Source organism: Archocentrus centrarchus, chromosome 12, assembly GCF_007364275.1.
Source record: "Archocentrus centrarchus isolate MPI-CPG fArcCen1 chromosome 12, fArcCen1, whole genome shotgun sequence".
Classification (NCBI taxonomy): Eukaryota; Metazoa; Chordata; class Actinopteri; order Cichliformes; family Cichlidae; genus Archocentrus; species Archocentrus centrarchus.
In genome coordinates, this window is record NC_044357.1 from 16,470,843 (window position 1) to 16,497,131 (window position 26,289).

Sequence of the window (26,289 nt, forward strand, 5' to 3'; positions counted from 1 at the left end):
GACGCTGCTTCGACGGGACCAGGGATGTTGTGACTTCGGCGATTCTGCTGCTAATTGCAGTGCATTAAGGGGAGCGTTTACAGTCGTCGCTGGTTATTTGAAGCTGTTGATGCTTCTTTTGAGTTTAATCTTAGGGCTTGTTTCGCCTGTGTGGACGCTCGGCGACAGAAGTCAAGACCTCCTGTATATAAACAAAACGCAGCGAGCTGCTTTTTAAGGTGGCACGTCCGAGACAGCTGCGGGTAAACTCGTCCAATTCCCGTTCGTCAAGTTAGCTGACTTCGTGTTGGCCGTACTGTCAAAGATGGAAATTGCCTTACGGTTTTCTTAGACGTAAAACCCTTAAAACGTATCCGTGTTAACATGAGAGAAGAGGCCGGCTTGTTTGGAAGGCAGCCCATGGCAAGAGGAAGAGGGGGTGAACGTCGCTGCAGCTGCCCCCAGTTGACTGAGGAGAAAGGACTTGCTAACAAGAAGGGTGACCTGAGGTCTCCTGGTCATTTGTCCAGGTCTTAGTAGAGTAAAATAAAGACTTTGGCTCAACATGGAGACGGTGGGGAAATTTGAGTTCAGTCGGAAGGACCTGATAGGACATGGCGCATTTGCTGTGGTTTTTAAAGGTAGACACCGAGAGGTGAGTATTATCCTCTTACACGTTTGTACTGCGTTTTGTTGTTGCTATGAACAAATTAATTGCCATTTTTTTTAACGGATTTGCTGTGTTGTTAAATGTGGGTCGCCATCTGGTGCATTTGTTGTCATTGTACGCCCTTAAGAGGCCTAGCCTCTCATACAGGATGTTCCTTGAAATAACAGAGCTAATGCATAAACTGTTGAAATACTTATTTTTAATACTTGCTACACATTTCCTGATGCCATGGATGGTTGTTGTATGACTTGCTTTATTTTGGGGGTTGGCTGATGGTGCAGATATTGCATGTCAGCGTCGCAAATGTAAATATAGGCCACCAGACACGTATTGTTTTCCTTAGAAAGTTCCATACAGAGGCCACATAGACATGTTTAAACATGCACTACACCCAGAATGAAAGCATATAAAAGAGAAATGCTTGTAGCTAATATAATTACACGTATTATGCTAAGGGATCATGTAGACCTGTAGCATTTTTGTTGCATCTTTACTAAATTGGCACACAGTAAATTTCATCCAGTGTCTCAATGCATTTTGTAGTATAGGTCGTACAATGCCTATAATTTTGCTGTAAGGTCAGAAAATCCACTGACAAGGTCACTGCATTGTTTTATAGGACATGTGGTGTATGGGAGCCTGCTGTAAAAAACAAACAAATAAACAAAACCTTAGTAGTCAACATTTATGACTGTTTATAGTCTCAGCAAGCAATTTCTTCAGCATGTAGGCCAACATTCTATGATAATCAACACACAAATCTCCTATAGTGTGACACCTTAGATTTCCTTTTACAATAAATGTGGTAGAATCCATAAATTGGACAAATATACAGTGACAAAAAGCGCTGACACTTTCTGACATTCTTTATTTACAAAAACATGGCATAGCACAGCCCATGCTGTGCATCGTTTTATTTCTTTCGTCAATAACTGATTTTCCATGTTATAGAAGCATGACTGGGAAGTGGCAGTAAAATGCATAAACAAGAAGAACCTGGCCAAATCTCAGACTCTGCTGGGGAAGGAGATCAAAATACTGAAGGTAGGTCAGAGTTTGTAGCAGTATGTTCCTGTCTGGTGTTAAACATTAGCTCGATTTATGTCTGTGTAGTTAAGTTTGTCACCCTGGCATCTGATCTGTATGAATTGTGGTAATAGTGGTTTAAAGTTTTGTTGCTGTGAATAATGTGGTATTCACATCTGGCACTGGGCCAGCTGTTTCAGTGAAATATGAGCAGTTGTTATCTCGACATGATTGTCTCACTGAACACACAGTTTGTTATGGTCAAAGTCAGTGTTCTGAAGTTTCCCCATAGAGTGCAGGAAGGCGCTGATTGTACATAAGCATGTAAAGACGATAATAATAACGATGAGGATATATGATCTAAATATTTTACCTCTCATTTCTGCAGGAACTCAAACATGAGAACATTGTCGCTTTACTGGACTTTCAGGTATGTAGTATCACAATCCCAGGTGCCATCAGAGTCACGTGTTAAGGTTTTGCATTGCATTCATAATTATTACACCTCTTTTCCTCCATTAGACTGTGGCTGTAAAGCAGAGCAGATGGGTTGCTGGATATGGCTTTTCCACATGACCCAGTTGTGCATTTTGCACTGTTATAGCTTACCTACTTGTTAAATGAGGCTTTCCAACATTTGTTTGTTTTAAAACTGTTTGTTTCTGCTTTGGCTACTTTGGTTTAGTGGCCCACTGAACTCGGTCACCCTTTGTAGGGCTTAAATTCTCTGCTGTTAAATGGCCTGTTCTTAATGGCCTCTTTGATTAAGTCTTTCTTTAAATTGTGCTCATGGTTGTAGGCAGAAATGATGTGATTAGGGCACAGACCACTTTGTTAATGCTGCTTTACCGGTTGTGCATTGGTACATATGCAAATATCTTAGCTCACATCACAAAGGTCTTGTGTTGTTAATGAGTCCACACTCGGTCATCTTCCTGCTTGCAGCCTGTTTACCATTTTGTTTGCTATGGCAGCACCTGCTAGATAGCTCAGACATGATCATGTCCCTACATAAACTCTTATCTTAACTCACCAGGTGTTTATTTTGTCTCTGTCATTCTTTGTCATTCTGCCATCTGGTTAAAAAAAACATCAAATGTGCAAATTATGCTAATTTAAAAGACTGCATAATTCTTGCAGAATAATTGGGTAGGGGATGTTGTTGGGTAGGGGATGCTGTGCCTTTGAAGACACCTGTCTGGAACAAATCTCTTAAAAAAAAAAAAAAAGTCGCAAGTTGCAATTTGATCTGCTGTTGTGCTGCTGGGTTATTTACTTTTTTTATTTTTTATGAAATGTGAATCCTCAATTTTAAGAACTGAGATGAAATCACATTTTTCTGTCATGTGAAGACGAATTGAAAACTGATAAAGTTAGGATGGGTGCACACATTGTAGATTTCATTAACGGACTAGGGGTTGAGCTATCATTCTCTGCCCATATCAGTTTAGTTTGACAGCTTAGTCATAATGGAAGAACAGTGTTGCATGCTATCATATGAGCTGCTACCTTCTTAAACACTCAAGCACAATCCCCTTGTTGTTGTACTGAAATAATCTGCAACAATCATTTCTCTGTACATGCAGAACCTTAAACATGCCCCGCTCTCTTTATCGTTTGTACTGGCTCACAGTGGTGCTCGCTCTGGTCATCTGTGATAGCTGGAGCTGGGCTCTAAGATTACATGTTTGTTGTGGCATGGCAGCAGACAGTGCAGATCTTCTTAACAGCGAATCCATCCATCTATCTAATTAGGTCATAAAGAAGCTGTCAACAAACCAAGCATTGGAAACCAGCAAAGTGTCTTTAATGAAAGTGACTTAAGATGAGTTTGCAAGTCAAATAATTGTTATTGTGGGCTGCCCAATTTTACAGGCAAGTATTAGTGTTATTTTCCTGGATCCAGGCATTTGATTCGGTCTGCTATGCTTAGTTTGACTGATCTCTCTTAAAATAAAGCCATTGTTTGTCAGTTGAAAAAATAATCATGGCAACTAGCCAATCACCAATTAGCCAATACATCTAGCGACTGGTTATGAAAAAAATCAAACCTCTTCCCCTGCTGTCAGCATCAGACTGACTCATCAACCTTGCTTTTATTTAGGAATATGACCAGTATACAAGCAGTGTGCAACCAGCTGAGCCAAGTCCTGTGTTGCAAAGAGACACGTCCAGATGAGCTGCGCTCATCACCATAGACTGGAAACATGTTGTAATCAATATGAGTCAATCTGTCTGTGTTAATAAATTAGACGGTGATTATTTGGAAGCCTTCATCAGTCTGTCTGAGAGTGATTGCAGTCAGTCCGAGTTGGACCATAATTGTTTGGAAACAGGTCACCTCCCACCAGGCGACCTGTGCAATGCCTTGCTCTTAAAAGTGGTTGCCCAAGGTGGGCAACCAGTTGGTCTCTGTGTTAATTATGCTATCTTCATCATGGTAAACCTTTAACACAACACCAGACCTCTTATCTCACATCTAATCTTATTTAATTGTGGTGCTACACTACTCTCAAATAGCCTGTGAAGCCACAGTGTTGGCTCACTTTTTTTTGCCATCCACCTTTAATAAAGCCAAAGATAACTAATCAGAAGGCCTGACTCAGCTGAACTATACAAAACAGCCAGGACAAAACAGTCAGACTGCTGGCTGCAGTGAGATACTGAGCTGAGGTCAGAGAGAGAGAGAGAGACAGCAGTCAGCTGTTGCAATGAGATAAGACAGGTTTTTGAAGTTGGCTTCACTATACTTTACTATATGTTTTTTTCCAATAATCTTTGGACTCTTTTCAAAGGACAGTAAACCAAAGTGCACAATAGATTTTAGAATTTCTGTGGCTCTGGGTTCCCAGCAAGTAACAGTATTAAAAAAAAAGATCCAATATTTGTTATTAAAGTGTTATTTCTTGGTGTTGATGATGTTTGAGTACTTGTTACTCTTTCTCACTTGTTAACCATTTCTTTGATAATGTTGAGGGCTGAGTGTGCCTTCTGTGTCAGTAATTTTTTTTTTTAAGGATACATTGATTATGAATTTTTGGGTGCTATGTAAAGTGATTTGGTAAACAGCCAGTGCATTTTTCCACCATTGTTTTTGTTGGTATTTATTGCTACTTGTTTTCCTAAATTCTGATGGCAGGCATACTGTTCAGTTTTCCTTTATCCACACTACCTTCACATTTTTTGTGTAAGAAAAAAAAAAGATGTTGCAGGGATTATTGATTGACTCTGCCTATACATATACAGACCTAGTTTTAATTCTCCTCCTAGTGTGCAAAGTGTATAGTTACTGGTATCTGTATTTCATATGTGCCCTTATGCTTTTTTCACCTATGTATCTTTTACCTCTGTACTTGAGAAAAGTAATTGTTTTGAGTCTTAGCTGTTCATTCTAAATTTTCTGCAGCTGCTTAAGCTGTTTGATATTTCTGCTGTCCAGATCACCTCCTTAGCTTACTTTAACTTGTGCACAAAGACCATCTGTTCCTTCTGCCTTGTCTGTCACTGATGTGTATGTTTACCCCCACTCTTCTTATCTCCTCTCTCTAGGAAACTGCCAGCTCAGTGTACCTGGTAATGGAGGTAAGTTTGCTGGGATGTTTGGCTTTGTTTGCTCAGCACCGTATTGTCTCAAATCTAACAGGGCTTGGGCTAAAATTAGCTGTCTCCTCAGGCATCTGGGAGTGGGGATAATGGCTAGCAGCCAGCACTTTTTTTTTTCTCGCTCTCTTTGGCTGTGATTTGATACTATTGTCCTGATTAAGGATTAGATGGAAACACGTTCATGAATCTCTTTTGGGGAGTTGATTGTTCTTATGTCTGGGTAGAGGGGGTTTTTTGGGTGGTGGTGGTGGGTTTCCTCTCCCTCTGATGCTCATACTCCTGTTACAATGTAACAATTTCTTCATGTCATTTCTGTTTACAATCTTTTCAAAGCAATCAAAATACCTTTCAGTATCTTTTTTTCTTGCTTGCTATTTTTCTTAATGTCTGTTATAAAGATACATATGCACTCACTGAACACTTTATTAAGTATACCCTGCTAGTACTGGGTTGGACCCCCTTTTGCCTTCAGAACTGCCTCAATTCTTCATGGTATAGATACAGCAAGGTGCTGGAAACATTCCTCAGATATTTTGGTCCACGTTGACATGACAGCATCACACAGTTGCTGCTGATTTATCGGCTGCACATCCATGATGTGAATCTCCCTGCTTTATTGGGCTGAGCGCTAGTGACTGTGGAGACCATTTGACTACAGTGAACTCATTATTCAAGAAACCAGTCTGAGATGATTTGATCTCTGTGATATGGCACATTATCCATCCCTTGTGGTCATAAAGGGATGGATATGGTTAGCAACAATACTCAAGTAGGCTGTGGTGTTTAAACAGTGCTCAGTTGGTTCAAAGAGGCCTGAAGTGTACCAAGAAAATGTATTACACACCATTATACCACCACCAGCAGCCTGAACAACTGATACAAGGCACGATGGATCCATGGTTTGATGTTGTTTGCACCAAACTCTGAAATTGAGACTCATCAGACAAGGCAATGTTTTTCTAATTTTAGTGAGCCTGTTCAAATTGCAAGCCCAATTTATTGTTGTTAGCTGACAGGAGTGGCGCCCAGTTTGCTCTTTTGCTGCTGTAGCCCATCTGCTTCAGGTTTTGACATGTTGTGCGTTCAGACATGCTCTTCTGCATACCATACTTAAATCACCTTTCTTCCTCACTTTGATGCTATATATATATATATATATATATATATATATATATATATATATATATATATATATATATATATATATATATATATATATATATATATATATATATACATACATACATACAGGCAGAAAAACTTTGGGTTTCTTAGCTTCATATTAATATTTTGTTGTTAGAGTTCTTTGTCATGTAATGTGCCTATCTAATAAAATTATACACCGATCAGGCATAACGTTATTACCGCTGACTGTTGAAGTGAATGACACTGATTATTTATTCATCATCTTGTTAGTGGGTGGGATATATTAGGGAGCAAGTGAACATTTTGTTCTCAAAATTGATGTGTTAGAAGCAGGAAAAATGGGCAGGTGTGAGGATTTGAGCGAGCCTGACTAAGGCCAAATTGTGATGGCTAGACAACAGCGTCAGAGCATCTCTTGTGGGGTGTTCTCGGTCTGCAGTGGTCAGTTTCTATCATGGCCGGCCAAGGCTCACTGATGACTGTGGGGAGCGAAGGCTGGCCCCTGTGCTCCGATCCAGGTGAGTTACTGTAGCTCAAATTGCTGAAAATTTTAATGCTGTACTAATAGAAAGGTGTCTGAATACACAGTGCATCACAGTTTGTTGCATATGAGGCTGCATAGCCTACTCAGGGTGCCTATGCTGCTGACCCCTGTCCACTGCTGATGCACAATGCTGGTGCTTTCAGCAGTGGACAGGGGTCAGCAGCATAGGCACCCTGTCCACTGCTGAATGCTGGTGCTTTCAGCAGTGGACAGGGTGCCTATGCTGCTGACCCCTGTCCACTGCTGAAAGCACCAGCATTGTGCATCAAAACTAGACCGTGTAGCAATGGAAGAAGGTGGCCTGGTCTGATAAATCACGTTGATGGCCATGTGCATCACTTACTTGGGGAACACCTGGCACCAGGGTGCACTATAGGAAAAAGGCAAGCAGGCAGAGGCAGTGTCATGCTTTGGGCAATCTTCTGCTAGGAAACTTTGGGTCCTGCCATCCATGTGTATGTAACTCTGACACATACCGCCTACCTACACTCTTTCATGAAAATTATATTTTCTGATGGCTGTGGCCTCTTTCAGCAGAACAATGCACCCTGCCACAAAGCAAAAATGGTTCACCAATGGTTTGAGGAGCACAACAATGAGTTTGAGATGTTGACTTGGCCTCCAAATTCCCCACATTTCAATTCAGTCAAGTATCTCTGGGATGTGCTGGACAAACAAGTCCAATCCATGGAGGCCCCACCTCACAACTTACAGGACTTAAAGGAACTGTTGGTAACATCTTAGTGCCAAATACCACAGCACACCTTCAGGGGTCTAGTGGAGTCCATGCCTCCATGGGTCAGAGCTGTTTTGGCAGCAAAAGGGCAACCAACACAATATTAGGCAGGTGGTCATAATGTTGTGCCTGATCGATGTGCAGTTGCTGTCTGGATGTATATTAGAAGTCAAAACCATATTTTTTTATGCTTATCTGATCTATGCATCTCAGAGATTAAACTACTTGTGAGGCAGCATTTTACAGCCTCACCTGTCACATCCTGTCCTTTTCTGGGTTCATTCATATTAATACTGGGAATGGGAACAAGGGTATAAATCTGTAAACACATCACTCTTCAGCAAATCACTCCTCTGATCTCTTCTGCTTTCTAGATGCTTCAGAGGCTGTGTGATCTCAGTCTTTTTCACTATGGTTACACCTCAGTCCTCAGTGCTACCTGTGTTTCCTAATGTTATTCCTTTTCATCTCTCTTCCCCCTCCCTTTCTTTCCTGTCTTGTCACTATTTTTAACCACAGTACTGCAATGGTGGCGATCTCGCTGACTACTTACACTGTAAGTGCAACAATTTATTTACTTATACTCATTGTACTCTAAATGCTCCTTAATCAAAAAAAAATCTCTTGAATCAATAGTGAAATCTTTGCTCAAGTGTCTTTCTAGATGAAAAACAGTTCCTGAATGCCCTTCTGTCTGAATGCAAAGATTATATCTGTTTCCTAGCAAAGGAGATGACATTTGAAATATTTTATGTTAGTGTATTTAAAGCCAAAGAGCTCTGGCATGCAAGCATACATGTGTTCAGGAAACGGATCTTAAATTTTAAAAATAACTGCGAACAGCAGAGCAAAAATAGAACTAAAAAAGGGGGGGGGGTCTGCATTCATGGCCAAGTTATATACAATTTTAATTAGAAACTGAAAATAGCAAAAGCATCAAAGAAAGTGATTTGTCACAAAACCTTTTGCTAAAGAATTAGTGGTGGAATTGCTAGTTAAGACAGAATTATTCTTCTGTTTGGTTACACCCCGAGACAGCCACTCAGGTCACATCTTTGTTTTGTGAGACTTCCCTTGTGACCACAGGAAACAGCCTTTTATGTTTAGCCCTGAAGGCAGCAACATATTTGGCGTTTCACTAACAGATTCTGACCTAAAAATTTCAATAGTGCTGTAAGTAAAATCAATCCAAAGGCACCTCTTTGCATTGTTCTTCTGTCTTTAATAAACATAATTTGAGATGTACATCACAGGTATACAGAGAAACACCTTGTGCACACTTTTGAGTCAGAAATGTAGCAAAATGGGAAGTTCTTAGCATTGACAGACTTTTCCAGCTTTTCAGTATCTTACACTTCATTTTTGATGTCCGTCAAACTTAATATAATGAGTAGCCAGACTCTAAATAGAAATCCCATCCCATTCTATTAATAGTCTTTGCATGATTAAAAGTGGTTTTGGATCTTCTCCCCATTGTGATGAGTGACTTAGACTTTTTTCCAGCTTAACGCAAATCTGAGAATCCTCTTAAGAAACCTGCTGGAAGGGAGGTACACATAGAGCAATATAGACAAAGGAGTGTCCCTAATTATATTGTGTACTGAATTAAAAAAAAAAAATCCCAGTTATACTATAGTTAGCAGTTAATTGATATTTATATTTTGTTTCCCTGCAGCCAAGGGCACACTGAGTGAAGACACTATTCGGGTTTTCCTGCAGCAGATTGCAGGGGCCATGAGGGTCCTACATTCCAAAGGAATAATCCACAGGGATCTCAAACCCCAGAACATACTGCTCTCCTACCCGCCAGGATGCAAGTCGCACTCCAACAACACCTGCATCAAGATTGGTAGGTTTGATTATGTGAGAGTCTTGAAAGCATATATACATGGCTTTATGGCATTTGCACACACTTCTGGAAACTTATACATTTTTTAAATGTAGCACTTTTTGCTCTAACTCTGTAGTGTTTGTTGATTAATATGAGAAAACAAGTATAAAAAAGAAAAGAAGAAGTAATGGAAAAACATTTACAAATGCAACACTTGTGGGATTTAAAGCAGTAGAACCATTTACAGGAGCAAAAACTAATTGAATCTCATAAAGCCCCTTATGGAAATTCCTACAACGTAATCAACTTTTTCATGGACAGTTTTATTGCAATGGGATCTCATAATGATTTCCCAGAGGTAATTGATTACCCTAAGCCTAAACTTGTTTGAAGAAATTGATTATATCTAGAATTTCACAATTTCCCTCTCCAGTGTTCCTAGTGTTCCTCTGATAGTGCATGCTGTTTAAAAATACCAAGAAAGAGAGACTCTTTCTACAAGTACATGGTGCATCTGTCTCATCCGGTTTGAAATGGATTCTTTTGATTTAAAAGATGGTGTTTGTGCAACAGAAAATAATCAGTTATTTTCTGGTTTGGGGTATTGGCGACTTTTTGTTAAAATATGAAACCCTTGCGGCCATAGTCAAATATATTCCAATCAGCATAGATTTGGTAAGATCATAATTCATGTTGACAGTAAAGACGCCTGGTTGCGTCAGTCAGAGGTCGGAGTCAGTGTGGAACATCGCCAAAACAATGTCAGACTCTGTAGCCTTTTCTGGTCCCCTTCCCAGTCTGACCAGTGATGACATGTATAGCTGCATGACATTCAACTGTCGAGGTGGTGTCTCGATGATTGGAAAACTCTCTGGGGAAAACCTGGTCTTGTTAGGAGAGACGGCATCCATCCCACTTTGGATGGAGCAGCTCTCATTTGTAGAAATCTGGCCAAATTTATTAACTCGCCAAAAATGTGATTATCCAGGGTTGAGACCAGGAAGCAGAGTTGCAGTTTTATATGCCTCTCTGCAGCTTCCCTTCTCCTATCATCCTCCCAAAACCGCATTCCCATGGAGACTGTATTATACTCCCAAGTCATCCTCAGTCATGTCAGAATCCTCAAAGCACAGGTTGAGGAGGAGGAGTAGCAGCAATCTTCCACTCCAGCTTATTAATCAACCAAAGACCCTGACAGAGCTTTAATTCATTTGAAAGCCTGACTCTTTAGCCTTGTCCACCCTAAATGGAAAACTCAAAAAACTGTTTTATTTGTTGTTATCTATTGTCCACCTGGCTTTTACTTAACATTTCTGCACGATTGCTCAGACTAATTCTTTTTTTGTTTGTTTCCCTGAACTGAGCACTGATTTCATCCTCAGTTCAAATAAAATAATTATTGCAGGCGGTTTAAGCATCCACATAGATGCTGAAACAACAGCCTCAATACTGCATTTAATTCACTCGTAGACTCAATTGGCTTTTCTCAAAATGGCAATGAGCCGAGTCATTGTTTTAATCACACCCTTGAACTTACGTGACATATGGCATAGAAACTAAACATGTAACAGTTTATCCTGAAAATCCTTTTTTGTTTGATAATTTTTTGATAACATGTAAATTTACAACAGCACTGGGAAATAAATTTCATCACAGCAGATGGCTTTCTGAAAGTGCAGTAACTAAGTTTGTGTAATTCGTCCACTGCCAGCACAATGCAGAGCAGCTATTTAAACTTTACCCCCACATAGATCAGTTATTTTTTTAATAGTGTTACACCCTCACTGAATACAAGGATACACAAGATGCTTGACTCCTTGGAATAATTCACAAATGAGCACCTTATAGCAGGTAAATTAGGAGATGAAATGGCACTAATTTACACTTTTTTTTCTTTTTTCTTTTATTTCTTCTCTTCCCTCACCTCCAACCAGTCATGGCAGATGGCTGCCCCTCCCTGAGCCTGGTTCTGCTGGAGGGTTCTTCCTGTTAAAAGGAAATTTTTCCTTCCCACTGTCACCAAGTGCTTGTTCATAGGTCGCCATCTGATTGTTGGGGTTTTCTCTCTAATATTGTAAGGTCTTTACCCTACAAAATGAAGTGTATTGAGTCAACTGTTCTTGTGAATTGGTTCTATATAAATAAAACTGTGTAGTACTAAATTAAATAATTATGACATGTCATGCCCAAGTGAGTGAGAGCAAGTATGTTCAGCTGTTTGGAAGCCCTCCTAATCCCTAAGCCTATTAAATTTTTTTTTCCCCCTCTGGAGACTGATTGCATAGTAAAGCCAGCTCAATCTCACACACATTGTACCTACACAGGGTTTTTGCAAGTGGTTTGTTGATTTGTTTAAGAGGCCGAGTGCTAAAGGATATAGAAGAGCTTTTAGAGTTTGTTTTTAAAATTAATGTAATGCGTTGAAAATTATGACTTAACAATACTTTCATTTGGAAACAGGCAGCAACCCCCAAGGCTGAAATATGTGACCAACACCGCAGTGCCACAAACTGTAAAATGTACATGTTTCTTTCTGTACTTCACACATTACAGTGACCTGTGAATTCTAATGGATGAGGTGGATTTGAAGCTTTTATCTAAATCGAATTTTAATTTTAGTGGTCACCAGGTCATGAAATCTGCATGTGTAGAATCACCAGTCAAATCTGACTGCAATACCATTTTAAAACGTTTGCTAACTTTTCCTCAAGGTGTTTAAAACTCTACTTGTACCACTTGGTTGGCTAAGTGACCATGACTATGATTGAAATACTATTATTATTTCATTCATATATTAGCAGTAGTTGGTTGTATCTGTGCAATGCAACTGTGGAAATAATAAACTTGAGGCTTCAAAATGATGGTCCACGAGCCAGTTTGCTACGCTCATCTTTTATAAACAGTCTGTGGTTGAAACCTGTTTAATTATGCCATAACTCAAAGTAAACTCTGGTGCGATAATGCTAAATTGCAATGAGCTTACTCATTATTGCTAAAGTGTTATATATTCTTTTGCAACCCAGAGTTTGTTTTGGTAGTCTCTCTTTCGATTTTTTCTGTCATTTGAACAGTTTCTGTTTGTCACAATGTGCATATGATGAAGGTACAACTGGATTCCTTGGTGGCACTAAATATTCTCCTCTTTTTCCTTTTTCCCTTATCCCCATCATTCCCTCCCTTCCTGTCCACAGCGGACTTTGGCTTTGCTAGGTACCTTCAGAACAACATGATGGCGGCCACTCTCTGTGGATCACCTATGTACATGGTAAACACATTTTGGGAGATTTATATAGATGAAATGATCTTTGACCTGGCAGATTCAAATGTAGATGTTTATTAGATTATTGTGGTCTGTTTGGAGAAGAGATTAGACTTTAGATTACAAATAGAAATGAGATTCTTACTTCTGAGAAAGTGTCATTTTAAACTTGCCACCATATCGCTCTTTGTGTGAAACAGTGGAACTTTTATTCATTACATTTTTAACTAAATGCAGTTTCTGAAACAGATTCAGTTGTCCCTCAACGTTTTGAAGATGATCTCACTATTTTTCTTCACCAGGCTCCTGAAGTAATTATGTCCCAAAACTATGATGCCAAGGCTGACTTGTGGAGTATAGGAACCATAGTGTTTCAGTGCCTGACTGGAAAAGCTCCTTTTCAGGTAAAAAAAAATTTTCATTAAGAATGATCCTTTGCAATATAATAGAGCATGCAGGTGTTTTATCCCATCAGTGACAACAGCATAGGATAATAACATGCTCATGTGAAGCTTCAGAGCTTCACGCTCTATTTATAATTATTTGTAATATATATTTTTATAGATAACTATATTGATGTGCAAAGTTTGTACCCATCCTGTGCCCTTGAAAAAGCACCAGATCTCCAGATCAGGGCTGTTCTAAATGTCTTAGAGAACTGTCATGTGGGGGCATAACATCCATTTCAAGACCTTTAGAAATTTAGGTCTCTGGGTGCATGTTTTGGTATACTGACATGCCATACAGTAAGACTGCAACTAAGCAGATGCATCCCTGATGATAGGACATGATGGGATTATGGATACAAACCTCAAAATCAAAAGTGACTGAAATGTTTACGTATCATCTCATTGTGAGGATTTAATAACTGGCAAGTTGATTAGAAAATAATTTTGCAGTTGTAATTGGCTCCAAAACTGGAGACAGTGTGAGTGCTTTGCAATAGCAGTGCAGACTGCAGACCAGCAGGGACAAAACAACAAGTCTAACTTTGTGAATTCATTATATTCTTTGTCTCTGGCACCTACAGGTCTTCACATGTATAAGTTTGCAATGGCGTTCAAATGACGCATAATAAAGCAAAACCTGGCATGTGTTCTTCCAAACTGAACCAGCAGTATTTTAAATTAGCAGCTGTGTTGTTTTCCTTATTCTAACATGTTTACATATTTGGTTGTTACACAAGCAAATTGAGTGTATCATTTGGACTTGATATAATAAAAATGTATATTGGAATAGTGTAATGGCTTTGTGTATATGCATGCTGTTTTATTTGCAGGCTTTCATATGTTTTCCATTATGTCTGTGACTTTTTGCCCTCTTTAGGCCAGCAGTCCCCAGGATCTCCGGCTGTTCTATGAAAAAAACAAGAACCTCAGCCCCAAGTAGGAAATTATGTTGAAATTGCATGTTTAGTCTTTTTAATTCATAAAACTCAAAAAAAAAAAAAAAAAAAAACAAAGTTCATATTTTCTGCATTTATTATATATTTCTTGGGATAAAAGTATTTTATGGATTTTTAGTGTTGAACCAATTTGAAAGCACTGACACAAAAATAAACGTAAGCCCAGGATGTTCAAAAATACAATTCCGGTGCTTCAGTGCAGATCAGAGAAGTCGACATTTAGGTCAGTACAGCATCTCTCTCTCTTTTAAAAGGTCGTGCATAACATGATCATGGCTTAAATCATATTGTAGGTCAGGTCATCACAGACCTGGAAAAAAAATCCTTAATCCTAAATCCTTAAAATTTTTGTTTGTTGAATTAACTTAGAAATGCCTTGATCCAGTAAATGTATACAGACTGAATCATATGGAGTTAAGGGTTTTGTTGTATGTATAGTAATTGGTAGGGTGTTTGATCTTTTAATCATTTGCATGACAGCACAGACTGACTGCTGATTTATTTGTTTTGCAGCATTCCCAGAGAGACTTCAACCCATCTGAGACACCTGCTGCTCGGTCTGCTGCAGCGCAACCACAAAGACCGAATGGACTTTGGTCAGAAAACATTTAATGCCCACGCATACTTTACATATTTCTGTCATGCATGGTCTGAAAGGACTTTGTTGAAAGTCACGCTCCCGTAGAGAGATGTTTTATAGTTTCTTAGTTTGTTGCATAAAGAAATATGCCAGTGGGCTAAAAGTAAAACTCAAGTGTATAAATGTTCTGTATGCACAGTAGTGAGAAGAAATGAATTTTCCATCTTGTACTTTCAGATAGTCTTTCTTCTACTTCCTCCCATTAATTATATTTATTCTCCTTGGTAGATGACTTTTTTGTCATCCTTTCCTGGAGGCTAGCTCATCTGTGAAAAAGAGTAAGTAAGAATAAACACATTTCCTTATTTAGGTTAAATATAGTTCAAAATTCTTTTAAAATTAACACTTGCCAAACTTTCTATTTATATAAACATAAAATGTAACCCTAAAATAATACAAGGCGGCTAAAGTAATGTTGACGATTCCTAGATTTAGCCGTCAGGCCAGTCACGTAAAGATAGAGGAGGTATCATAATGCCATGGAAGTCCTGAGGACTTTTATTCTGAACACACAAAGTTTCTGTTTGCAGAAAGTAACTGTGTTGAATTTCATTTCAGCAACTCCTACTGTGACCATGACTTGTTTGCCCAGCTCTGCATCAGCCAGCTCTTGTAGCAGCTCGTCCACCTCTCACCTCGCCTCACCACCGGTTTGTGCTTGTTATTTCTAAAATTTCCTCTACCGTGTTCCCCGGGGGGGGGGGGGGGGGGGGGGGGTGCAATAACATGTTCCCCAACAACCCCAAAAGTCCTCCAAAGAAGCCAAAAACATTTTTATTGACCTTATTTATATGCACCAATTTCCCAAAGCAGCCGACCCATGGGATAAGGAAATTTTCGGGGTGTTTTTTTTTTCCCTGATGACCTAATTTGAGGTTGCAGTTTTATTTGCAGTCACAGAAGCTGACCAAGTCAACACCTTTTTCACCTTTCCCTTCACTGATGGCTTATTTATACTTCCTCTATGTGTTTAATACGCTACCTTCTGTCTCCCTGTCTCTACAGCAGTCTCTTGCTGAGATTCAGCAGTTGCGTGCCAAAGCTCTGGCCTCTCCCACCCAGGAGGCCACTGGTTTTCTCCTTAAGGACTCGTCTGGAGGTGGCGGCAGCAGCAAGAACTCCTCCTCTTGTGACACAGATGACTTTGTGATAGTGCCTGCTCACTTTACCAGTAAGAAAACTTTTCTTTTTCATGGAGTCCCTACCTAAAATGTACATAGTTCTAGCCTTGGCTCCATTTCTGTAGAATGGCAGCTGAAGTGTTTGAATTTTGTAGCCTTTTTCCTTTTTTCATAGATGGACTTTTAAATTGCAAGCTGAAGCTCTGTGCTATTCTTTTAAGACTCTTAAAGATTAATTATTCAAATTATAATAGTTCTAATAATTTTGACATTCTGTTTTTAGCAGGTGAGCTGACAGCTGAGAGTAAAATGCTGCAGGACAGCCTAATGAACAGCGGGTGAGAAGCAAAAACTAGTTCATCAATATCCAACACAGCAACTGTTATGTTAATTAAATGCGGTTGTTTGGCAGTGTTACAGAATATGCTTATAAAGGAAGATAAATTATATTAGTAATCACACTTACATTAGCTCTGGAAGTGTACCCAATCTAGATTGTACATTAATAAAGTTGTGACAATATTATTCTTTTCTCCACTTTAATTAGCTCTCTTTTGGCTTCTGCTGGTCTGTGTAGCCAAGCCAAAACACCACCGCACTCACCTTCCTACAGTGGATCACCAAGTCCTGTCAGGTAACAGCACAAAGCCAAATGTTTTGTGATGGCGGTTCATGTGGAAATATTTCTCAGGATACTGCATATATTTATATACAGTGAGAATGTTGCAGCTGGCGAAGTAATTAAATTTGTACTTTGAATTAAACTAAAACACAGAGTTCAGGCACAAATAACAAAGTTACATTAGTTTAACAAGTGTTTATCTCTCTATTACATACGCAGTTGCTCCACAACTGTCATCTTAATCTTCTGTATTGTGATATTAATCGATGTATTGTCTGTGTGTAAACATTGTAAAAATTAATAATAGTCACATCTGCTTTATCTAGAAAGTGTTAACAATGCATGTGTGTAGACACACTGTCTCCTCTCTTATCTAACTGTTCCCCTGGCATCCTCGGTTATTCTCACTGTTGTCAGGCCCACCGAGTTCTCGGGAAGTAACTATGGAAACCACGGTCAGTCATTGCCTATTCCAGTCCCCACTCAGGTCCAGAATTACCAACGCATGGAGCAGAACCTCCATTCTAACAAACAGGATGGTTCACCACGGTCTGCATCCAGAAACACACACACGCACATAAACTCCACTGTTGCTAAACTAAATTTGAATGCTAGCTTTTACACTTCTTGATGAAAGTGCAGTGGCTCATAAGACTCGCTTTATTAGGCTGTCGACACCAGTGCGCCGCTGCAGCAGTGGAAGCTTGTTGGGCTGTGCTAGGACCGGACCCTCACCACCCTATGGGCAGGGTGCTGTCACCACCACCACTGCCACCCGCAGGTTCTCCCTGGGAGGTGCAAGAGCTTTCCAGCTCTCTCCTCAAGGTAGCTTGATTAGTCAAAAAGTGTGTTTCTTTTTTTTTGTTTTCTATTTAAGATTTTTGATATAAATTATTTCTAGAGGAATGAAGATGTGAAATTCTTAAGTGCTGAATGGAAGGAAATCTTTATTTATCTTGGGACCCTCTGGAGCATTTTGTTTAGATCATTGGGAACCAACACTGATTAAAAGATTAATTGTACTTAATACTCCTTTGTCATTTATGAAGCAGAAATACTTGGAAATCTTTGGTTTGAGCTCTTGAGACGTGATGATTTACTGATACTTACCTGTATTTGCATTTATAAATCAAATGTTTGGGTTTGGGGCTGTTAATTGTACAAAGAAAGATATTTTAAGACATAAATTGTGGTTGTGTGACCTTGTGATGAAGAGTTTTTAAATTAACCCAAGGTTTAATTAAAAGCTGTTCAAAAAATGACCAAGCAGAGCAACTGATAATGAATTATTTATTTATTGCACCTCTAAAATGGTCATTGATTTGCGATGGATGGTATGAAAACTGAACTGCAGACAGAGAATATGCAGTTGTGGTATTCTTTCTCTTGGGTCAGCGTGGTCAGTAGTTTTAAAAGTTGCTGCTTGAGAAAATGAACCGGCCACCCACATACTTTCCTCACTAGCTGCTTTCATCTCCTTCTTGCACAGTCCCTTCACTTCTTAGACATGTATGCTGCCGGGGGAGTTAAACAGGACTTGTCCATCTCTTGATAGCTCTGTTGTTTTCTAGGCCTGTCTGACACTTCATCTTGCATTGCCACCTGCTGTCTAGAAGCAGAAATATTCCAATCTCCTTCTGTCCCACTTCACAGCTCTGCAGCACACTGAACCCAGGCTGAATTCTCAGCAGCCCCCACAGAGGGCAGGACTTGGCACACGGCTCCACAGTGCCCCCTGTCTATTGGAGTGTGCCAGTGGTGGCGTCAGGCAAAAAATCCGAAAGCAGCACTCGGACCCTGTGGGTACACCCTCTGCCGGGCTCATGGCTGTCCGCCCCCTACACTCTTCCCCCAGGCTGAGTGAGCTGATGCAGCGTAGTCCCCTTCCCACTATCCTGGGCTCCCCCTCCAGGGTAAGAGCGTGTGTTTAAAAAGAGGAAAGAATGTTTTCTTCATATACATGACACAAGATAGAACCACCAAGTGGTTTAAAGTAACCTTAGTAACCTTTTTTCCTCTTCTTTTCTCTCTGCTCAGGCCATCCCTCCATTTGAATTTCCCAAGCCCCCAAGTTCTCCAAACTTGGTGACTTTCCTGACACAGCAAGGTATGGTCATTGGCTCTCCTTGCAGCAGGACTGCCCCAGCAGAGCTCAGAGACATGGTACACCAAGCCCCCCCACCGGTCACCCATCCTGCTCACTGCATCCACAGACGGAATGATAACACCAAGAGCTTTGGAAGGTCGCGTTAATGTTTTTGCTGTATTGTTTATGTATTCCCCACCGATGTATATCCATGAAGAACAGGATAGACAGAAGTGCTCGTGTCACAGAAAACTGTTTGTATCCAATAAATATATAATATTGTATTTCAAAATATGTGGCTAGAGAGAAGCTCATTAAATGTGGTTAGCAGTTAAGGTAAGTAAATGAAATGGGAAGTTAGTAAAAATATATTGAACAGTACATATAAATACCTCGGCTCTATGTGTCTGTTGCATGCCTCTTTGGAGCAGGTCTCAAAGTGCCGGTCGTTTGTCCGATGTGCTCCTGATGGCTGCATTTGGACCAGGTGGACCTCCAGGTGACCGAGGCAGCACAGAGAACCTGACTTCTGAAAAAGCCATAGACATAACAGGTAAATATGTCTGTCACAGGAACAAAAATACACATTATTCTGTAATTAACCACTGAATCCTGTCATTTTTAGCAGTTGATGGTGAAAAAAAAGTAAAAATTTGTTTCCTTTTTCTTTTCTTAAGGGCCCCCGGGTGGTGGGGCAGGCTTTGCACCCGGCTCTGGCAGCCCTGCACAGGTGGTTTTCACTGTAGGATCTCCACCTAGTGGCAGCACGCCACCCATTACCTCCAGACAGAGAAAATACTCAGGTATTTAGCATGAGAAAATCTTGACAGAGCTTAATACGAGTAACTGGTGTCCAAATCGCATCTGCAGCATGGCATCACCATTATTGTGATTCACTGTATGTCATGCAATACAGAGCAGAGTTTTCATTTGCCATGATGTGGAAATTAAATATAATTTTCTAGTAAGCAAAAGAGTGTGCATTATTATTATTATTATTATTATTATTACTACTACTAATATTATTACTATTATTATTATTATGGGAAGAAATAACTTAAAGCGCATAATTATTCCAATTGTTGAGTGTCATCAAGAATTTATGAACCATCAAGAAACATGAATAACAGCAGCCAGCTGTACTGATGAAAAATGATTGCTCCGGGCATTTGGTGTAAGATTTTTTTTTTCTCCGTCTCTTCCCGACTGCAGGCTCATTCACTTCAGGCAGCCCTGCAGGCTCCTTAACCAGTCGTCACCCTCAGACAGGCACCTGTTTGGATGGCTTTGAGGCTTCTTCCAGTCCTCGTTACAGTTTCACTGATCCCATCACCGCCAACATGGGCGGTCGCGTCACCTTCGAGGCTCCTGAGCTGCCCGAGGAGACGCTGATGGAGGTGAGGTGCCAGTTTCTACATACCTCTGGAAAGTATTGAGGATGGAATTGACCTTTAGATCTCCTGTGATCAGAGCTTGTGTGTAGCAGTGACTTTCCTGTGCTTGTGCACATCAGTCAGGGTGATCTTGAAATAAAGAGTATTTAGTATGCCTCTAGAGAGTGTTATTGTCTAGGTTTTTTTTTTTTTTTTAAGCTCAAGACACTATAGAAAACTAGTCTTAGGTAAAACCTGAACTGGAATAATGAAAAGAATTGACTGACCTGTCTCCTTTTAGATCCTTGGGGTTCTTTCACTGAATGCAAAATCACTTTCTGGTGTCCACTGTTTAAAATTCTATCATTATACCCTCTCCCCCTTTCTCTGTCTGTCTGTCTTCTGTCTCTATCTGAGTTCAGCAGGAGCACACAGACACTGTGCAAAGATTGCGCTTCACATTGGATTTTGCTCTGTGTCTAATGGAGGTGGCTGCTGCCCGTGGTGCTACAGTGACGGGGGATCAGGGGGACATTTCTCATCTCTCTCTCCTTCAGCAGCAGAGCCTGGTAGCAGATCAGATAAGCTCGCTGAGCCGAGAGTGGAGGTAAGGCCGTGTCTGCTGTGTCTGTGTGTCTTTGTTGAAGGAAATGATACGGTGTGGCTGTCCTGGCTTTACGCCATGTCTGGTGATTAGCCTCTGGGGTCTTTGCCATTTTTATTAAATCGTACTGATGCCCCAGATTTCTTACTGTTTTAAAAATAAATAAATAAATGAAACTCGTTTAATGATATTTTTTCTATATATGTAATGTAAAAGTAATTGTAAGCTTGAATGCCTCTTTGCAGCAGGATAAAAACTCTAACATAAAAACAGTCAGCTTTGTGGAGGGTTGTAGTGAAGGAGATATTGTGTAGGTCATTTTGGGTATTTATGCACCCAGGATGTTTTTGTTATGTAGTAGCTACTGCTGGTGAATGTTTTGACGCTTCTTAACCGAATACCAATCATATGCGATTCTTATTTTTATCCTACAGATATTGTTTATTTCTTGTGTCATTTGTGTATTTAGAATTGAATTTAATAAGTACTTTATGTGTAATTGCTTCCACAGTCATGCAGAACAGCTGGTTCTCTACCTTAAAACTGCAGAACTCTTGTCCAATGCCTTACACACAGCCATGGAGCAAGTTAAACAGGGCAAGCTGTACCCATCTGCTACTGTCAAACAAGGTATAAGCCTTTTAGTCTTGTCAGCAGCAGTCTTTTTAAGATACTTTATTTGCATATTAGTCAAAAACAGAAGTTTTCCATGTGTCTTTTGTATAGGAATATATATTAATGATTATATTCATGTATATTGTTGTTCTTTTTTTTTTTTTTTTTTTTATTTCTATCCCTATACAGTTGTGAGAAAACTGAATGAGCTGTACAAGTCCAGTGTGACATCCTGCCGCTCACTTAACACGCGTCTGGAGCATTTCTTTTCCCGGAAGCACCGCCTAATGGACCAGATCACCTCCATCACAGCTGAACGGCTGCTGTTCAGCCACACTGTGCAGATGGTAAACCAAGAGAAAAGTTAGATAATTGGAAGGTAGAGGAGAAAAGAAGGTCACAGTGAAAGCTTTAGATATAAAAATATACTTATGAGACTGCTGTGTTAGCTTAGCGGGTTGAGCGGGAGACCCATATGCTGTAGGGCTAGAGACCTGGGTTTGAAGCCAGCCAGGGCCATTTGCTGCATCTCCTGCTTTTTCCCAGTTGTCAACCATCAACTGTTCTGCCACATTAAAGGCTAAGAAGGCCAAAAATATATATATTTATGGTTAGCATTTGATATAATTAATATTTTACTCAAACCAAGGTCAAACCTTTGACTTGAACTGATGTTCTCTCAGGTTCAGGCTGCTGCACTGGATGAGATGTTCCACCAGGGGGAAGCATCAGTCGTGCGTTACCACAAAGCTCTTTTACTGATGGAGGGCCTGTCTCTGCTGCTCACTGAACAGGATGACATCCTCAGTGTTAGCAAATGTAAGTATCTCTGTCGGCCCAGTTCACAGCAAAAGGGAATGTCTCCTCTCAGCTTCAGCAGCTACCGCCACCATTTGGTTCGGGAATGTTCCTGGAGCTCAAAATCTAATTTGGGTGAATGAATGCAAGCAATTTGATTTGAGTGGAAGTGTTGAAATGAATTCAAAATGTTCCATCAGTACTGTGATAATGAATATAAAAGTATGGTAAGCTGCTTGATCATGATATCTCATGCCTTTTTTCCTTTCCCTTTGCTTTGTGTGTGCAGGTAAAGAGTGCATTGAACGACGGCTCACAGCTTTGCAGTCAGGGCTCTGTATATGATAGCCCTGCACTATTTTGGGGGTGTGGAGAGGATGACACTCATTTGCACCCTGCGCATTACTAACCAAATTTCCACCCGCGTCTCGTGGTTCCCACTTCGAAATCCCCAACACCAAACTCATACAAGTGTTGGACATAAAGAGGATTTTGCTCCCGGCACTGGAAATGCCAAGAACATTCCCCTCACTAGGAGTATCCCATTCAGGAGCAGTTATTTCCAAGTATTCACCTTACCCACATATGGTACTTATCTAAACGCATAGCTCTTTAAGAACAACAAATATTCATGCTATGACTTTGCAGTAGGCAACTCTATAGACAAACTGTTCACACAAGATCACAGACGGGAGGGGAAGTGCAGTGGGCATGTGCTGATAAAACGTGGGATTGTCCAACTATCATTCTCATCAAATCTGTGTCTGTGTAGCATCGCGTCTTTGCTTTCCTGGGTTGTTTTTGTTTTGTTTTGTTTTTCTTTCTTCTTCATCTTCAGGGGTTTATATAATTATTTGCTGGCTGATGGGAAGTGTACAGTGTATGGCATTACTACAGTTCGTGACCACAGGTGCACCCAAGCACTATTTCAAAACTGTTGCCAAAATTACTTTGTGTTGTTTTTTTTGTTTTTTAAATGGTTTTGTTTTTGTGCTTCAGATTCACTTTATGTAACTATACTGGGCTATAGAGAAGAGGGGGAAAAAAAACTGTTTGACACTTTAATGATTCAATACTTGCTTAATATCAAAGACCATGTCCTTTAGCTTACACCCGATGGTGTAGAAAGGATTAGTTTAATGTGATTAGTTTTATAAAAGGTGGTATAGAAGCAGAAAATAGGTCCAGAAAACACTCATTACCCACGCTGTATCCTCTGCTGTAGCGTGGGTATAGCTTTTAATTCAAGCTGGACTGAATGTGGTCTCTTAGCAGCTTTGATCACAATCATGTTAAAAATGCTGCGATAACCTGGAATATATTATCCAGGCGTACAGACGTTTATAGGTGCTGCTGTGGCCGGCAATGTCTTCACACGATTCTTCATTTTGTCTTTGAATCTTTTATCTATCAATTCATTTAGCAAGTATAATCAATTTTGAATGTAGGGCTGTCTGGAGAGAAACGGCATTAATATTAGACTGAATGTTAGATATTTAACATTTAGGCTGATCTTGGGGCTGAAGTCTGAATGTTTTTGCACTGTTAAAGTACTGTATAGAGAGATCATGAGTGGACCATGCTAAACGTGTCCAGTTGTTGTAGATACTTTGACTTGTTTATTACAAGAGTTCCGCTTACATACATATAATGCAGCTTTTGTTGTGTTACAGTTACTGTCAAAATGTAATGTTAGATGTGGGAATGTTGATAAAGAGATGGTATAAGCTATGGAAGATTTCTATTAGAAGAAAATGGAAGAGAGAGATTTCTTTACACTGAAAGAAAAAAAAAGATTTGCATTGATTGTTTTTTGTGCTTTATTTTATAGTAGTGGGTAACTTTTGGTTGAGTTTTGAAAAGTGACATGTTTATTTGAAGTACTAACATATGTGTGTTGTTGTTCACCTTTGACATTCATCCCAAAATGTGGGACAGTTGGAACTTTCCCTTTGGTTGCTTTTTTGGTTTTTATTAAAGGAACGTTTGTTTGCATGCTCTGGTTTTGTGAAGTGTTGCTGTTTGAGGTGCAGCAGATGAAGCAGTGACACAGCTCTGTAAGATGGGAAATATTTGACTCCCAGTTGAATGTGTGGATGTAGTTCACAAAAGGTAAAATACCACTTTTAGAAATAAAAAGTGGCACATTTAGGCCACTACTTTGTTTTCCCTAATATGTAATTTCTTGAGCTTTTACAAGGTAATTAAGATGGTGAATAAGGAGTAAATTTTGTAATAAGGCATGGATGTGTGGTCACATCTGAGGACAGATTACAGCGATGCCTGTTACCAAAACAGAATGGAGGAAATATTCATCAAAGTATCCATTGTGTGTGTTTTCTTTGTTGCCTTTTGTTAGACGACTTTCTATGAAACTTTCTTAGATATTGCTGTACCTGCGTGTGTATGTTTAAGTGTACATTCCACAAATCAAATAATTCACAAGCTCCCTGTCTCTGCAGACGCTGCTATGTGCAGATCCCTTGTGATTAAAAAAAAAAAAAAATCATGCATGTGTCACTTTTTGTTGTTCCATACAATCACAAAGCTGTTTATCTCCAGTAGGATTCAAAAGCACTGCAAAGACCGAGGGGTGCTGAACTCAACATGCCACTGATTGGTGTAGGAAATGAAGAGCTGGTGGAAACCACAGTTCAAAGCGCCACACAAAGATTAAATGAAGTGTAATCTTTCCTCGGTGCACTCCGTCAGTAAACCCGCCACTGATTTGGATTTTTCCTTTTGCATGTTTGCTAACAACATGCTCAAATGTTTTCATTTTACATTTTTAACTTTTACTAATTCTGTATTACTTGTAAATATTGTAAGTTATTGTTGGCATGGAGAGAACCGTACTATACCACCTATACATTTCCAAAGACAACAGCCTTCTGCTCAATCATCCACATTGTCTCTTTACTGTTGCAAAAGCATTTTAATGTTGTCATATCCATAACGGACACACTATCTGTGTCCCTGTGTGTGATGTAACCTTTACTGTGTGGGAGCTGCATCATGAATAAAGTGAAAGGACAGATCGTTAGCTGTTGTGGTGACTTTTGTTTTACTTGACCTGAAGCTTCACAAGCTCTTGTATTCATCAACTTAATCCACTCATTTATAAAACCTTGACATGCTCTACTCTAGAGTGCATTTTAAGAAATACATTTATTGTAAGGCCCCCTGTGTTTAGGAGGCCAACAGTGCAAGAGGCGCTCTTAGTTCTTGGTAACAGTTTCTGCAGCCCATAACCACAACAAGAGGTAAAAAAAAAACAAAAAAAACACGTATTCATCCATTGTTTATATTTTGCAGTGATTTACCAGCACAGAACAAGACCAGGGGAGCATTTAGCAGAATAAACCACCCTGACACTGACCGCTACTGCTGGTTCACAGAAAATGAAACAGCCATTGTTAAAAAGCTATAAAGCACAGAAACAAAGACATATATCATCATAAACCACAATCCTCAAATGTTTGATGGGTGCCTTTTTTTTTTTTTTCTGTAGCCTTCAGTCATGTGTTGGTTCCCGTATTTTAACACTCAGGTGTCAAATCTTTGAGAACTCACTTCTAGGGGCATATTAAACCAGATAGCACTAACTTTCAGTTAGATGCTTAGAAGAACCTGCTTGTGTTTTGGCAACATTTAGAAATGATTACCCATCACATAGTCCTAATATCAGCGCTGCTCTATTTACTGAACACTCAAACTTTAACACATTGTAAGCTATACAATCATTAATTTGGGTTTGATAGTGCTCCTGATCACGCCTTCCCTTCCTTCTCAGTTAAATTATATAAATCATGTTGGGGTGAATTTTTGATGATGTAAGGAGGTGCCAACCTAAAAAAAAAAATGTATTCACTTATAATCAAACATACAAAATCTTGTAAAGGAACAGTATAATTCAATAATATTTATAAATAAAAATACATAAATAGCAAACAATGCAGCGAGGAGGTTTAACACTGACATATAATAGCACATATATGTAAATACACATATTTGTAAAGATATAAATATAAAAAATATAAAATGGTAAAGCCAAGAAAATCGGCAACAACGCACAAAAAAATAACAGTCTAATCTTTCAGGCTATCTCGGTTGTACCTATTTTCAAGTAAAGAGAAACACTAACGATTAACAGCAATTTTTAAAAATGTTTTCATGCTTCCGGTTGGACGTGAGCTCTGCCCCTGGTCAAGTAGGCGGATCTCATTTTTTT

At 39.6% G+C, this 26,289-nt stretch overlaps 1 protein-coding gene across 1 annotated transcript; it reads left to right on the forward strand.

Moving 5' to 3' along the window:
* ulk1b (unc-51 like autophagy activating kinase 1) lies at positions 1–24,564 on the forward strand. The gene is given in 28 exon segments (XM_030742404.1): positions 1–634; positions 1,601–1,693; positions 2,064–2,105; positions 5,225–5,257; positions 8,224–8,260; positions 9,380–9,553; positions 12,727–12,800; positions 13,097–13,198; positions 14,121–14,179; positions 14,713–14,795; positions 15,068–15,076; positions 15,079–15,117; positions 15,398–15,489; positions 15,845–16,010; positions 16,244–16,298; positions 16,508–16,594; positions 17,000–17,131; positions 17,250–17,407; positions 18,236–18,495; positions 18,620–18,825; positions 19,100–19,221; positions 19,346–19,471; positions 19,881–20,065; positions 20,464–20,648; positions 21,157–21,275; positions 21,450–21,607; positions 21,944–22,079; positions 22,348–24,564. Coding segments are annotated over 28 exon segments (3,078 nt in total). The 5' UTR covers positions 1–544; the 3' UTR covers positions 22,404–24,564.
* The last annotated feature ends 1,725 nt before the right edge of the window (positions 24,565–26,289 follow it).